Source organism: Fundulus heteroclitus, chromosome 19 (assembly GCF_011125445.2).
Source record: "Fundulus heteroclitus isolate FHET01 chromosome 19, MU-UCD_Fhet_4.1, whole genome shotgun sequence".
Classification (NCBI taxonomy): domain Eukaryota; kingdom Metazoa; phylum Chordata; class Actinopteri; order Cyprinodontiformes; family Fundulidae; genus Fundulus; species Fundulus heteroclitus.
The window spans coordinates 16,307,539-16,323,506 of record NC_046379.1 but is presented as its reverse complement, the minus strand read 5'-3'; the positions used below and the strand labels follow the sequence as shown (position 1 = coordinate 16,323,506).

The 15,968-nt window shown below is 40.7% G+C and overlaps 3 protein-coding genes across 3 annotated transcripts in view; 2 read left to right on the top strand and 1 right to left on the bottom strand.

Annotated features, from left to right (window-relative positions):
• The window catches only part of trappc12 (trafficking protein particle complex 12), a 44,265-nt gene extending 39,793 nt beyond the window's left edge, over nucleotides 1-4,472 (top strand). The window contains exons 10-12 of the mRNA XM_012862049.3: nucleotides 892-995; nucleotides 2,217-2,304; nucleotides 2,477-4,472. Of these exons, the coding sequence (XP_012717503.2) occupies nucleotides 892-995; nucleotides 2,217-2,304; nucleotides 2,477-2,719 (435 nt within the window). The 3' untranslated portion in view covers nucleotides 2,720-4,472. The remainder of the gene's footprint in view (nucleotides 1-891; nucleotides 996-2,216; nucleotides 2,305-2,476) is intronic.
• A 40-nt stretch (nucleotides 4,473-4,512) lies between these two features.
• adi1 (acireductone dioxygenase 1) lies at nucleotides 4,513-8,193 on the bottom strand. The gene is made up of 4 exons (XM_036151147.1): nucleotides 7,940-8,193; nucleotides 7,706-7,825; nucleotides 5,655-5,834; nucleotides 4,513-4,974 (listed from the first exon to the last, which is right to left on the bottom strand). The coding sequence occupies exons 1-4, from the start codon at nucleotides 8,060-8,062 to the stop codon at nucleotides 4,858-4,860; spliced, it is 540 nt and encodes a 179-aa protein (XP_036007040.1). The 5' UTR covers nucleotides 8,063-8,193; the 3' UTR covers nucleotides 4,513-4,857.
• A 2,478-nt stretch (nucleotides 8,194-10,671) lies between these two features.
• LOC110368501 (gastrula zinc finger protein XlCGF57.1) lies at nucleotides 10,672-14,214 on the top strand. Its single transcript, XM_036150951.1, has 4 exons — nucleotides 10,672-10,905; nucleotides 11,559-11,723; nucleotides 12,755-12,916; nucleotides 13,034-14,214. Exons 1-4 carry the CDS (start codon nucleotides 10,743-10,745, stop codon nucleotides 14,212-14,214), a joined length of 1,671 nt encoding a protein of 556 aa, XP_036006844.1. The 5' UTR covers nucleotides 10,672-10,742.
• Nucleotides 14,215-15,968: the final 1,754 nt, after the last annotated feature.

Here is a 15,968-nt window from a genome sequence, read left to right as displayed (position 1 = left end):
TCAGAAGGTAGCTGTGTAAATACGGGGCTTTTAGAAAGTATTTTTACTCCTTGAACTTCATATTTTGTAACATTACAGCAACAAACTTCAGTCTGTTTTACTGATATTTTTGTATGATGGACCAGCACAAGATGATAAAAAATAAAACATGGTTTGGTTGGCAAATACTATAGAACCACGGTCCGCCACAATAATAGACGCAGGTCTTCTGGGCTCTGTCTCCACCAGCTTTAGACATCTAGAGTGAAAGTTTTTGCCCACTCCTCTTAGTGGAATTGATTGTCTAACCAGTTTGCTAGCAAAACTGCTATCTTGCTCTTTTATTCATCAACCTAGTTCAGCTTCCCTGTGCCTGCTGAAATTGATGCACCATTTATTTTTAAAAAGTTTTAAAAATCTTTAAAATGTAATTTTTTGCTGTCATAATGTGAAAAACTAATTGATAAAAACAGTCCTTCAGCACACTTTTTCCTAGTCTTGCACCATGATTTACTAAGTCAGGAGTTAAATTCTTCTTTTGTCTGGGCTGCTTACAGTTGGTTTTGTTTCGCGTGTTGGCGTCCAGATTTGGAGCTGCGTTAAAAATGGCTCTGCGCTACTTTAGCAAATCTGTCGAAAAAAGACAGTGCTCTGGGAAAAAGTAAAATCATTTATTATTATATAATCAGATAAGCCATGAGATTCTACACGTGTTCTAGAGAAGAAATCACAGGTGAAAACCAGCTGAAAGAATGGATGGGTTTCTTTTCTGAAACAGGGTTTTATAACATGTTTGTCTCCGAGGCTTTTTCTTAACGCTTTCCCCAGCCATTTTAGACATTCGTCATGCTTACTTCTTTTCAGGCACACAGATGAGCAATTAATATACAGTGCCTTTGTTGTTTTCCCCAGATCGGAGATGTGAAAACTGCAGAAAGATACTTCCAGGATGTGGAGAACGCCTACCAGACGAAAGGGAGTAATCTCAGTCACGCTACATGCGTTCTGATGAACAGGTACGTGATAAATAGTGAACATGGAAATTTGTGCTCCATCTGCTAAACAGGAGGTAACATCTCTGCTGCTCTGGACTGAGGTGCTGTGGAGTATTAAATATCACCGACATGTTACTGATTACCTCAGTAAAAGGTCTAAACTTAGTCCTTGCAAACTGCTTTTTTTCAGCTTTGCTGCTGTTTGTGTTCCTTGTGGTTGAAAACATTTATTGGGTGGAAGAAACAAACTACAGAAGAAATCTGAACCAAACCTTTTAAGATATTGGTGTTAGAGAAAAAAATACTAGAGGGAAAAGAAACGAATAAACCAGTCTGTGCAGCGTGGCCAGCAGGTGGCAGTGTGTGTTGGGTTGCATATTAAGCAGAATTTGTCATTAACTGGAATCAAAAGAAAGATCCACAAAATTAGAGATGTGAGGTAAAAATACAAGGGGCTAACAGGAATTTAATTAAACAATAGCGATTTCTTTTTCACGTCAATGACCATGCAGTCAAGGGTTCAGACTCACCTTTGTCTTTCAATGACTTTTCTTTATTTTTATCACTTTCTACATTTCAGTTACATAGTACAGACATTAAAAATATAACTCAAAAATATATTGTATGCTTCCTCCCACGACTAGTTTTGCCTAGGAACCCCAATAGCGTCCCTTACTGGCACTAAGAACCCTTAAGGTATCCCAGAATCCTTTGTATGACGTGACATATTAGCATAGCCCCCTTACAGAGATCAATGAAAATGTCTGGAGAGAAGAGATTGTGCACTTTGTAGTTCATTTTCAGAAGGCCGTAGGTCCGGATTTGAGTCGCATCATCCATGTGCTTTTCTGTCTCGTAATGACATCGGAGTTGAAGGCTGTCTGAAATTAGCACAGCAGTCTGAAGCTCCTCTCCTCCCCATGATAGTTCTTACTGTTGACCCCATGAATGGTGAAGGAAGAGGAGCTAGGAGCTATCATTAAGGGTATTCGGATGGAGCCATTGTGTAGCACAAAACAGCACTGCCTTTAAAAGAGAGATAGGTGGCGCTGCGTTTAGTTTCCACCCCAGAAAATTGTCTTGTAAGCGAATGTTCCTTTTTTTCAGCCAACTGAACGGCAGTGTGCAGAAACAAGTTGAGGATGGGCAGTTGTTTCTCTTTGAATACACTGTTTTGCCTTAATGATTAACAACAAACCATTGACTTTCCTGTTTAATCTGACTATAAAATCTGTTTTTCAGGGCATTTGTCTACCTCAGTCAGAATAATTACGCTGAAGCACACACATCTTTCCTTGAAGTTTTAAAAATTGACCCGAAAAATCCTGTTGTAAGTATAATTGTCTCTAATAAGAATCTGCGCATGAGAAGCTTTAAATAGTATTGGGTTTTTTTTATTGCAAAAGTTAGTTTTTATTAATTTTTTTTTTTACACACACCTTTAAAAAAAAACACCCAGCTAATTTCTATGGAACTGACTTTTTTTTTTTTTTCTTTAACAGGCCAATAACAATGCAGCGGTGTGTCTCCTCTACCTGGGCCGGCTAAAGGAGTCCTTGGGCCAGCTGGAGGGCCTGGTGCAGCAGGACCCCGCCCTGTACCTCCACGAGAGCGTCCTCTTCAACCTGACCACCATGTACGAGCTGGAGTCGTCTCGCAGCACGCAGAAGAAGCAGGCGCTGCTGGACGCTGTGGCCTGCCGGGAGGGAGACAGCTTCAACACGCAGTGCCTCAAACTGGTCTGAGAGGAAGCGGGACCACCAGGAGAGGACGCTGCTGCTCCCCCATGCTAATGACGGCTACTAAAGCTCTGTGTTCTGGCGGGAACTAAGCCGTACTCCTGTAGGGCAGCCCAGCGAATGCTGGCAGCTCGGTTTCAGAGGACTTTTAAAGGGGATGTTTGAGATCTGCTTTTATTGCACTAAAGTGATCCAAGCACAGGGGGCACAGCACTTGCGTCATGTGACCAGCAACCAGGAAACACCCTTTACATTTAAAGCATTTTGAGATTGAAATAACTTGCGGTGAATATGCGTATTCTCTCTGTCCGCTCTGCATACATACTGAAGGAATGTCGGGCTCTATCTGAAACTAAATCCTTAACTATGTAACTCATGATCCTTTTTAGACCCCTTCGAATTGTGCAGGAAAAAAGAAATTATGAGGGGTCATGTGATGGTGGTGTTAATCTGGCTGTAGGTTTGACTGAAGCACTTTTCAGCGGTGGGGGGCTTTACTTTAAATGGGCTTGTCTCGAAACCCTTTTTTTTTTTTTTTCCTCTGCGCACGGGCTTCGCACCCATGACTTTATTCAAATACAAAATATCAAGAGTTCTCTGTTCTTTTTAAGACAGCTTTTAAAAGTGTGAACCAATAAAAACTGAATTTAAGGCACGCATCTCTAAGTTAGTCGGGATTTAAATGCAGAACTTGCAACAGAGGAAAGGAAGGAAACGCGGACAGATGAGAGGGCAGAAAGGACGGATAACCGAGATGGACAGATAAATGGATGCATGGATGGGCGAACAAAAAGTTGAAAGGGATGGATGGATGGATAGAAGGATGAATGCACATGAAGATGGATGGATGGATGAAAACCCTTTTAGACAACAGCGTAAGAAATAAAGTCTGAATATAAGTGTTTTTCCTTATTTATAGCAACTCTGTGCAAAACAGCTTTTCTACAGGCAGACGCCGATCTGACAGAAGTGTCCGTATCATCTAAAGGTTGTTCCTTTGATGCTGCATCCTTATCTGGGTCTCTGTGAGGTTTTCTTCGCACTGCCGCAGCCAGCAGGTTGTCTGTGTGCAGCATTACTTAAACAGTTGTGGACGGATTTGCATTAAAACTGTAACTAAATCTGAGATGGCTGCTGATCCACGTCCATGATTAGTTTTTTTTTTCCTCATTGCCTGGCTGCAGTCTGGCTTCTCGTGTTGCTCTTTTTAGTCCCGTCTCTTTAACATGTCACATGACCCCCTACCTAAAGACGAGGTAAACCAAGAAACGGTCCATATTCTGTGGCTATCGCATGGAGACGTGATTGGTTGTTCTGTAAAATGCACACATTTCACATAAATTCCTCAGTAAATATGTTTCTGAGAAATGCAGCTGGGAAAAAGCATAACCCTGACCCTTTATTCAGGAGAACCTATGGCTACACTACAGGAGTTGCTGGCTCATAGACCGGCGGGGGCATTATCCTGAGCTTCAGACTCCATAAACTTTTTAATGCAGCTTCTACAGGATTACCACTAGATTTCATCACTCCTGCAGTGAAAATGAACGAGCCCCTCAGATTGCATCGGTTTCTTCCCGCTGAACAAAAATGTAAAGATATTCGTAATCCAAAGCTGTACATATCTGAAGCGCTGTCTAACTGATTATCCTATAGATTTTTTTTTTGTTTTTGCTTCTGCTACTGTTGTCCTCATGGTTTATCTTATTTATGTATATAAAGATTACTGTTTTATCCTAAATAAATCTCTTGTATCACAGTAACATGCTGGAATTATTAAAAATGGAATAAAAGACAAATGATTAGCAGCAGATTTATTTCAAGTGCAAGAAAAACATATGTTTGGGCTGTCATGAAGACCGACCTGTTTATTTCCTGTGTTTGCAATGACAAATTAGACCTGTGGTCTACTTATTACAAGTGAAGGCACTCATGTTATTGTTAGTGACAGAAAAAAAAAGTCTGTTTTAGCTAAATTACCTCAATGTTGTTGACCTAAAACTCAGGTGAAAGTACAGGCCTTCCTTCCAAGTGAAGGTTTAAATCATCACAAATGATCCATATTCATAAACTGTCCGTTTGTCCTGTTGAACCTACTGGAGGAAGTGACTTCAGTGTATTATAAGCAGTGAAGCTGCTCCCTCTCAGGATCCCTGCAGCGACGCCACGTATTTCTGCCGGATGTCGAAGTCATCAGCCGGCCGGTTGTAGGCCTTCCACACCGGCTCCCCGACAAACAGCCGCATAGCTTTGGTGAAGTCCTGCGGAAAACATGAGCCTGACTTGAGACTTCCCTGTTCATCATCTACATCAGGGGTCACCAACATGGTGCCCGCGGGCCCCAAGTAGCCCCCGAGGGCCACATATGACGCCCACGAGCCTGTTCTAACAACAAAAAGCACAACCCGCCAGTGAGCTGAATCTAAAACTTAATTTTATTCCATTAATCTTCCTGTTTATTCACACCTGCACTTATATAGATTTAAAAACAATGTAAGAAAGCATGAAAATTTTTATTTTACATAACGTGAAGGTGAACTCTGATTCTTCTAGTTCAAAGTACTGGTAGCCCTTTGTATGACAACACCAATGAAGTAGCTCTCAGTTTCAAAAAGGTTGGTGACCCCTGATCTGCATAATCCAAACTGCAAGTCCTCAGCAACACATCCAGTCCACAAACACAAATTCTGTGTAATAAAATAGAACGACACGGGGGAAAGTATTGAATATGCAAACAAAATCTGGACTTTGGACAAAGGTCGTTGTAGGCTAGACGGCTTCAAGACGTCTTCTGTACGGAGAAACTAGTCGTGGGTATTTGTACTGCTCAGAAGTGATTTTGGTTCATTCCTCAAATCTTGAGGATTCTCTAAGATTTTCTCATAAGGCATTTCCTTATTCGCTAAGAAGGCAAACGGGTGTGTTAAGTCTTAGATATTACCGTCTCATCCAGGGTGAAGCGGTGATATATGCCGGCCGGCAGAGTGATCAAGTCTCCCTTCCTCATGGCGATTCGGATCCACCGGTCCTCCTTGTCCCGGACATCGAAGTAGGCCTGGCCGTCCAGGATGTAGCGGATTTCATCGTCCAAGTGTAAATGCTCCTCGTAGAACATCTTCAGCTGAAGAAGACAGGCGGAACAAAACATAAATGAACATAATGCACCAGGTCACCGGATACTCAGTCATGGCAAACAGAACTCAGTTGAGCTTCAAATGTCGGAACAGATTGCCTCACGTTCGGTTCTGGACTCTTATTCTTTAATAGCTGATGTTTTTTGCTGCAAAAACTTGGGACTTTTTAGGCAGCAATTTACATTTCTTTGCTACCAAAGCAATAGTTTTGCAAAGACAGAAAGACCTACAGGTATGGCAGGGGATTGTAGCCATATAATTGTGATGCTGGTAACACTGCCTATAAATGTCTAAATAAGGTGGTGTTGTACCTGAGGGTTTGTCACCCATCAAAACTCGTGAAAAAAAATGGCCCCGTTTCAGAAAGATACCCTGGGTAGAACGGGTGATTAATAAGGCAACTAAACTCAGCGTCTAAACAACCCTGAGTTGAGCGAGAGCCTGAACATTAAAGAAGCCCTCATGGAACGCAGATAACATGATTCACCACGGATTCGGCAGGAAATAAGAAGTCTGGACGTGTGCCCCTTTCCCACGAGTGTAATTGGAAAACTTTAATGAAGGCGTAATGAGAATATGAAGCCATAACTAACAAAAAGTAACAATGCTGTTGTTGCAGAAAAAGCGAGTTAGCAGCAAGTAATTGCTGAAAAAGTCAATGCATAACTGATATGAGTTATATGAGAAATAAAGCTGTATTCTCACACTTCGCTCATTTAACACAGGGTGGGTTGGGGGATTTGGGCATTGAAAGGACGTGGCAGCAAATCATGATGAACTACAAAAATATAGTTTATCAGTTCATAATTTTATTATGAACTATATTTAACTGTACTCGACTAAAGCATTAATTGGCTATAATCAACATATGCAATTAATGATGGGATGGTGTGAGTCATTGAAATAACTATGGTCATTTATTTATTTTTTGCCAGAATTTGGTTTCACCCATCCTTCTAAAAAAAAATGGGCTGACACCGATTTTCTTGTAGGTGTATAATCTGTGCCAACTTCACTTTATATTAATCACATAGGCCATGTTTACATTTTAAGTTCAAGTAAAAGTGGCGTTATTTAAGTGAAAAAATCTGCCGTAGATCTAGCAGTGTTAGGGGGGGAAACAAAATACATGAATGGAAAATTAAAGGTGGAAGTCTCAATTTTTGATACAGAATAAATAATTGCTTTCCTTCTGCGTAGTTCTTGAATTAATCATGTGGGTCTCTGACTATGCAACACCAATAAACTCTACAGTAACTGAGTGCAACAGTAGCATTAATGACAGGGCGACAGCTGCCTCTGAAAGATTTTCTGCATCACCTATGATACTAAAAAGCTGTAGCTGTCAATCACTGACAGCGGCGAAAAATGGTAACACTTGAAAATATATCAATCCAGAATTGATAAAACATTTAATTGTGCTCTGATAAGCCAGTATTTGCTCTCCAGCACACAGACTCCTCCACAAAAGGACACACATTTCCCCACACGTCCAGATCTGAGCAAAGAAGAAGGAAAAACTCAGAGTTTGCCCAAACAACTCTGCAAGGTAGCAGGGTCGTTTCACAGAGTCATGTGTTGTCTTTATTTGACTGAGGGTCAATGCTTCTGGGCTTTCTGAAACGGAAAAGCCAGGGATTTCTCCCAGAAATTAGTGAATATTCACTGACCCAGCTTTCTGAAACGGGGCCCAGACCAGCTTACAAAATAACCAGTCATAGTGCGGGAGCCTTGTTTTTGTGTCTCTCGGTCGTACTGATTTCTGCTTGAATTCAGATTTACACTGACGTGGTTTATTTAGTTTTCTACAAACACGCTGATTCATCAGTTCATTGCTCAATACACTGTCAAAGGTTACCTTCTCGTCATAGTTGGGTAGACTGTCCCTTTGAATGGTAATTATGTCCATGTAGGAGTAGCCTCGGTCTTTTCGGATCTTCTCCAGTTCTGGGTCTGTTTCATAGAGATCAGCGTTCAGCTGCAGGGACATGGATATGCGCCATAAGCAAACCGAGAGCTGCTGAAAACGTTTTGGTTTGTGCAACAATGTTACGAGATTATGGAGATTATGGTCTGAGCGGCAACTACTTACTTTCCAGTAGAAAACCCCAAGTTTCTTCAACTCGTCCAGAGAGACGGGCTGATGAGGGTTCAGCCTGTGGGGCTTCCTCTGGTCCTCGTCAGAGCCGTCCATGTACCAGGCTTCTAAACCCATATCAAACGCCCCCAGGTAGCTTTTTACACGGGACGAAAAATAAAAAAAAATAGAAATAAATCTCTGTTAAATCCGCGGAATCTGCCAAATGTGCATTTAGGACTAAAAACCCACGTGACTGACGCAGAACGTCGCCTTGTTGCGGGTTCAACCAATCACAGAGCGATGTGGCGCACACTTCCCTGTAATACAACCAATCACAGCAAGAATAAATGCTGCGTTCAAATACATCTCAGGAGTGGAGGTTACCTAACCCTGAAAGGGCACAATGAAATAGTTTTTATTATCAGGTATGAATATGTAATAGTACCATCTGCAACAGTCATAACAAATTATTATTTTTTTCAGATATTTTGTCCATTAACCTAATTTTACTCAACCATCGCGTCTAAACGTCTGTGTCACGAGGATGATGTTGAAGCGCCAGGTAAAGGGGGCCCCCAAGTGGTGAAAGTTAAGATCTACAACTCCAGAGTCTCAAATGGTATTTTTTCGCTCATTCAGGCAGTCATAAGTGACCCGGAGACCGCAGTTTCAGACCCGCAGTTCTTGAGCCCTTCTCTTCCGCGACAGCGCCATCTATTTCCCAACAACAGATGGATAGTGTATTCGGATTCAGAGGGATGTGGTGGAGACACTGAGCAATCTCAGGTGCTAAGCTTCATGGCACCTTGCTGGACCAGAGCATGGTGGTGGATGGCTCCTCTGTTAAATGCAGGACAGAGAGATTTTGAAGATCCTTCATAACTGCAGCAATCATACTTCCTTTATATCATTATCGTATTTTAGCATTTTTAAAATCAAAATGTTAAATCCAAAGGAAGTTTATTAGGTGCCCTTAAAAACTTTGAATATAGACTACCTTAAACCTGCACTTTAATAATGTGTGGTTTGCTTACTTGTTTATTGTTTACTGCACCTGGAGGTGCAGATCAAGGAGCCGATAGCACAAGGGTTTCTGGACTCTGGGGTGCGACCTGAACAGGGAGGAACCTCGGAGACCAATGTCCTCACTGAGCTGCAGCAGAGACAAGCAGAACTTAAAGCCCCAATTCCCCCCAACAGTTCACAACTTATATTGAACAGCCCAGGGCAAGATTCAGCAGTCCACTTGCACCTCAAGAACAAAGGACACATTTTTGACGACAATGCTGCCCAGATTTTGAACAGGGAGAACAGATGGTTTGAAAGAGGGGTGAAAGGAACGATCTTGGTCAAAAGAGAAAAGCCATCACTAAACAGAGGGGGAGGATTGCGCTTCCAACTCCCCAGTGTTTACAGCTCGGTCCTCCAACACATTCCAAAGAGATTACATCAGCAATCTCATCATGATTCAGGTGACCAAGTACTCCACTCACACCAAGCGACAGCTTCTAACGACCCAGGACAATGACGAGTGGGTCATTCATTTGCATCTGACTTGGAATGCACCTCGGAGGATGGGTGCATTCAGATAAGGCAGAAGTTGTTTAGTTGGGGCGGCTGTGATAAAACTGAAAAGGTATTTTTTGCTCATTCATGTGCACTGGAAAATTAGATGTACATTCAATACATTTATGTCATCTCAATGCACTTGACAAAGTCAAATTAAATCAAATCATACAGACAGATTGCTCAAAAGGTTTCCTAGCTAAGAAATCCCAGCAGATCGTATTGAGTCTTTGAAAAGCAGCAGTCCAGTCCTCCTGGAGAGTGTACAGTCACAGTGGACAGTCGTCTGCATTGCTGTTGGCTTTGCAGCAATCTCTCATAACGAGCATGCGTGGTAATTCTTTAACAGGAAGAAACCTCCAGCAGATCCAGGCTCAGTGTAAACGTCCATCTGCCACAACCTACTGGGCATTAGAGAAGACAGGGCAGAGACACATAAATGCACAGAAGCACACATTATTCTAGGAATCATAGGAATGTTATAGGGCAATGGCAGAAGAGCTGAACCACCCCCCCCCCCCCCCCCTCCATCTCCCAACTTGATGGTGTCACAGCTAGCAGAACATCAGACCAGGTTTATCTACTATGAGGAGAAAAATACAAACATAAAGGTAAACGTTAAGGTAACATCAAATAATGCAAAATTGGAGAACAGTGGGGCAACTCAGTAGAGTTAGAGACAGATTTTGATGCCTTCCAGCAGCCTAAACCCATAGCAGCATTACTGCAGAGATTGCTCAGGGTAACCTAAGATACTCTAACTATAGGTTTGCCATAAAGGAAAGTTTTAAGCCTAGTCTTAAAAGTACTATTTAAGAACACCAAACCTAAGCCCTCTTTGTGTGAGCAGTCTGCTCCCTACTACACACCAAATTAGATTTACGATTATTTTACATTAAATCTTTTCAAGATATGCAACCCACATGAGTTCTTGTCAAACTATATAATCCCCAAAATATCCAACTCATTGTTTCACACTACATACCCAGTGTAGGAGAGGCCTATAGGTTTAGTTGAATGCAAACTAGACGACAGAGGTTGGATTCTTCAAGATGGATTTCAATGGTGGGTGTGGCCACTTTCAGGCTTGCCTATTTGCATCTGAATGCATGCTCACATTGTATCTGAAAAGGTCCTGATTGGTCACTGCTTCCAACAAAGCTTAGCTCTGACTGCTCCGTAACGATCGAAACTGACATCACAGCTGAGTAACTTTAAAAAGGAATGCTTGGATAGTCAGAGACTAACCATGGATGTGAGAAGACATCAGAGCGCAGAGCAACAGGATGCAGCAGTGGGAGAGATTTTTGGAGCATACTACCAAAAGGAATGTGCTCACTTAAAAGAAAATAAACCACAGGACCAACTAGTGGGAATTGTTTCCACTCCCAACGTTCTGCTCCACAGATCAGGTTTGTATGTTTCCGTGTTTCATGTGTAAACAGTTTTCAGCTGAATGATGGGTTTAGGACCTGGTGAAACTGTTGTTTGTGAGAGCAGCTTAGCTTCCTAAAACTGAAATATTTTATTGCTGACTACATTAGAAAATATTTAACCTTTTAAAGTTTCTGCTTGAGTTTTCAAAAATCCTCTGAAAATGTTATTAGCCGTATAATTGAATAGTTAGCATTAGCAACGCTACCTTTCAAAAAAATCAAATGGTACTTTCCTTTATGATGTTCCCTTCATCCTTGCAATACAGCAAGAAAGACACAAAGATTGTTATGTTATATTTGCTTTTTCTAGATTGTCTTATTATTAATGTGAACTTATTATTATGTTAAAGCAAACAGTTTCATTAGAAAGTATCACAGACAGGTAGTAATCCATAAAATTTTACAATAATTACCGTAGTTTAAAGTTCAAAATGATTAGGCAAATACTGCAGCATATTGCAGTAAAACTTTTAAAAGCAAAAAACACAAAAAATATTCTTGACGTAAGGATATAATCCTTAATATAAGATTAAATGTCTGTCTCACTTCCCCAGTTTTGTTGTCAAAGCTTACCAATCATATTCTGGTTATGTCATAATCTGACAATAGCTTTTTCTTTGCTCTTCCAGACGTTTACCAGAAACTCCTGGTTAAAGAAGAAGCTCTCGAAGAACACAGTCTTCGTGCTGACCTGCACGATTCAGAGGCCTTCCACATGGAGGAAAAACAAGAGGAATCTTACAACCACATAGAGGGAGAGAGACTCAGTGGGAAAGAAGGTGTAGACTTACACGGTAATATCCAGTCAATATTCAGTGTTGTCAATGTAAGCAAGTTGCAGGTTTCGAGCCGTGGGGGCTTTTTTTGGGAACCATTCATTCAAACATTCAAAGACCGCGGAAAGCAACGAAGAGAACTATGATTCTTTTCAGACACTGTCAAATTACACCGTCTTTCCTCTGCAGGGACACTGTCTTTGTCTTGGAGCTAAAATCAGCCATTTTTCCAGAAGTTTCCCCAAGTGCCTTTTTGAATATCTGCTCATGCGCAAGACCGTCTTACCTGCTCATTCACCCCTCAGGGAGATTGTCCGAAATTTTTCCATCAAATCCACTTTTATCTTATTTATTTTTGAGGCCTTCCTCTTGTTTTCTTAAACTTGCACAGTTTGCTTCTTGCAGCTCTTAAGCAGCCATGTTCAAAGACGATGAGGTCAGTGGAGCTACAATGAACAGTAACACCGAAGCTAACCGCTAAGTTTACCACTAAAGCTAACCGGATACATAAACACTAGAAGTGCGCATCCATAGCCAGAAAGCGGAAACTAACAAGGAACGAGCATGCACATTGGCGTTACATGTAAACTTTTCTGTTATTCCTGGATGCATTTGAATTATTTAAAAAGTGGCTGTGAGCAAAATAAAATTTCTGTTGGGTTGTTTCTCTGCCGGCTATTGCCTACAGGGCAGCCGCCCTGAGCCTGACAGCTTGCTAAGTTTCAATTTGAGATAGCCTACATAAGATTGGACTGAAGATTAGACTAAGACACAATAAATGTAATTTTAGTCCATCAGAACAGAACAGCATGTTAAAGAAGAAGCTCAGTCTTTGTGTTGACCTACACGAATGTCAAGGAAGGAGCGGAATCCAGTGGGACAAAATACATGGTAATATCCAGTCAACTTTGAAGTTGTTCAGATTTGATGTGGGAAGATACTTAATAGAATAACAGCTGTAAATGTTTAAATGAGAATCCACACCAGAGAATTTTTTTTGGGGGATTTAGCTATACAATGTATAATATGTATTTTCTTGAATCTTCCAGAAGTTCACCAGATACGTGTTAAAGAAGAAGCCCTCGAAGAACACAGTCTCTGCGTTGACCTGCACGATTCAGAGGTCTTCCACATGAAGGAAAAACAAGAGGAATCCTGCAACCACATGGAAGGAGAGGAATTCAATGGGGCAGAAGTTGTAGACTTACATGGTAATATCCAGTCAACTTTGAAGCTCAGCTGTTTATTCTGTGGGAAGATATTTAATAGAATAACAGTTGTAAATATTTAAATCAGAATTATGAATTCTATTTTCTTAATTCTTCCAGATGTTCACCAGATACAGCATGTTAAAGAGGAAGCTCCCATACGAGACAATCTTTGTGCTCACGTTCATGACCAAAAGCCCGTGCACATAAAAGACAAACATGAGGAACTGGGAGATGAGTTACTCATTGGAAAGGACAATGTCGACTTACACGGAAAAGTCCAGCCAATCTTGAAGTCATTCAGTTGTGATCATTGTGGAAAAACGTTAATTGGAGAGACAGCTTTAAAGATACATATGAAAATCCATATAGGAAAGAAAGGGTTCCCTTGTGATATTTGTGGAATTTGTTTTAGCAACAAATCTAATTTAAACAGACACATGATAGTCCACACAGGAGAGAAACCATTCTTTTGTAATCTTTGTGGCAAAACATTTGCCCAAAAATTCAATTTTAGCACTCATATGAGAATCCACACAGGAGAGAAGCCTTTCTGCTGTGATGTTTGTGGAGAAAGATTTACACACAAGAGTTCTTTAAATACACACAAAGGGACCCATACAGGAGAGAAACGTTTCTGTTGTGAAGTTTGTGGACTAAGATTTCTCCTAAAATCCGGTTTAAAAACCCATTTAAGAATCCACACAGAACAGAAGCCATACTCGTGTGATGATTGTGGAAAAATGTTCCGACGCAAACCTAACTTAAACAGTCACATGGCAACACACAGAGGACAGAAGCCATTCTTGTGTAATCTTTGTGGACAAACATTTACCAAAAAATCTAATTTAAACACACATATGAGAATCCACACAGGAGAAAAGCCTTTCTGCTGTGATATTTGTGGACAAAAATTTACGCACAAGAGTACTTTAAACACACACAAAGGGATCCATACAGGAGATAAACCTTTCTGTTGTCAATTCTGTGGACAGAAATTTCTCCAAAAAACAGCCTTAAAAACCCATTTAAGAATCCATACAGATCAGAAACCATATTCTTGTGATCACTGTGGAAAAACCTTTCGACAAAAACCTAACTTAAACAGTCACATGATAATCCACACAGGAGAGAAACCATTTTTGTGTAATCTTTGTGGTCAAACATTTACCAGAAAATCTAATATAAACTCGCACATGAGAATTCACACAGGAGAAAAGCCTTTCTGTTGTGATATCTGTGGACAGAAATTTACACACAAGTGTACCTTAAACACACACAAAGGGATCCACAAAGAATAAATTATTTTTAATTATTTGAAAGGCCATAGCCACATTATTTGAATTTGAATTTATACATCAGAAGCTCACTCTGTATTCTTACAAAGTTTTAATGATTTATTTAATGGAAGTATTTACTGCACATGCAAAGCAGGAGTTTAAACAAGGAAGCGGCATCTCCAGGCAAAACAATGAAGAATGTTCCAAGTTCTAGTGAAAAAACACAAAAACTATTATTCTGAGAGGGAAAAGACTGGAATGTCTCTGGAATACAGTATGACCGTTGGTGTTGACTGAACCGGATGCTAAACCTGACAATTGTTTAGATGTGAATGCCAAGCTGACTGATGTGAGTAAATGTTCTGATACAAGGAGCTTAAAGTTGCTGTTAGATTGTTTAATTTAATTAATAACGGTTGGTATTCCATAATGGCAAGCTACCGTTACTGTGAGGTATTTTAGAGTGTCAGGCTCGGTCCGGCATTATTTAATTTTAATTTAACTGGCATTATGACAGTTATGATAGTTCTGCTTATGAACACTTATGATAGTTCTGCGATGCTGTCGCTAGCTGATGCTATGTCTGGTTATATCTGCTAATCGTACCCGGCGATGGGGCTATATTTATCCACAAATAGGACCATCAAAACAATATCAGGATGGAGGCATGGTGTATATAACCTTATTTTATCGTGGGTTGCCTTTTTTTAAGCATATGAAATGTATATTGCCTCTTAAGCAACAAACCCACGGACACTGGAGACTCAGAGGACGACATACTTAGGTTGGACAAAATGACTGATTAAGGGTAAATGGGTCAGCTTGGTCATGTTCACAATATAGTATGGCATTCTTGTCTAATATGCTACACTTGGTTCTATATACTGCTTACATAACAGATGATCGGGACTCTCCATTTCCTGTCCTTACCTGTCTCGGATTGTTTTTATGTATCAGAGCAGGGACGGAGGTACGGGGGCTCATGGGGCAGTACTCTTGGGCCCACGGAGGACCTGGAGAGTAGAGGGTAAATAATTTCACTAGGACCCTGGAGCTCCATGTACATGGCAGAAGACACCGTAAGAGTCAGCAACATCATGTTCAATTATGTTACGGAGAATTGTTTATGATCGCTAACACAGTAAGGACTCAGTCATGGTTTCTAAAAACTGTACAAGACTGACTGATTTTAGTGATGTAGTAGGTGTAAAATATTGAATAAAATGTTTTTTCTGCATGACTGGCTTTATTTTCCCTCTTGTATTTGATGCAAATTTTCAAGTGGATCGCAGATATTTTCTCCAAGTGCATTTTAGGTAAAACCCATCATCACCAGACATCATCTTCAGTCACTTAGCAATGGATTGTATACTAAGTGGAGCACGACTAAGGCTACGTTCACACTGCAGGCCTTGATGCTCAATTTCCGATTTTTTTGTGAAATCTGATTTTTTTGCATGTCCGTTCACACTTCCAAAAAAATGCGACTTGTATGTGATCTCCTGTGTGAACTGAATTTATAGAACTTAAATTTCCCGCATGCGCAGTTGAGAGGACGTGATGACGTCACACATAGCAAGCGTGCTCAGTGTTTGCGGAAGTAAACATGGATTGTAATGCTGCAGCGTATCTTGCCTTCTTTAAGTTCTTCTCCAGCCGGAGCCAGCACATTACCAATGCAATTTTTTTAAGAAGATCGAAAAGAAAGAGTAAAATTTTTGGCAATGGCGTTTTGGGGGGCAGTAACGTCCATACAGAGAAACGTGTGGGTGCGG

What these genes read in the sequence shown, in the direction of transcription:
- adi1 (XM_036151147.1), bottom strand. Translation starts at nt 8,062, where the DNA reads ATGGGTTTAGAAGCCTGGTACATGGACGGCTCTGACGAGGACCAGAGG. An exon ending in TACCCAACTATGACGAGAAG is followed by an intron (nt 5,835 to 7,705) that starts GTAACCTTTGAC and finishes TGTCTTCTTCAG; the next exon opens with CTGAAGATGTTCTACGAGGA. An exon ending in GCTTCACCCTGGATGAGACG is followed by an intron (nt 4,975 to 5,654) that starts GTAATATCTAAG and finishes TGTTTTCCGCAG; the next exon opens with GACTTCACCAAAGCTATGCG.
- LOC110368501 (XM_036150951.1), top strand. Translation starts at nt 10,743, where the DNA reads ATGGATGTGAGAAGACATCAGAGCGCAGAGCAACAGGATGCAGCAGTG. An exon ending in AGAAGGTGTAGACTTACACG is followed by an intron (nt 11,724 to 12,754) that starts GTAATATCCAGT and finishes TGAATCTTCCAG; the next exon opens with AAGTTCACCAGATACGTGTT. An exon ending in AGAAGTTGTAGACTTACATG is followed by an intron (nt 12,917 to 13,033) that starts GTAATATCCAGT and finishes TAATTCTTCCAG; the next exon opens with ATGTTCACCAGATACAGCAT.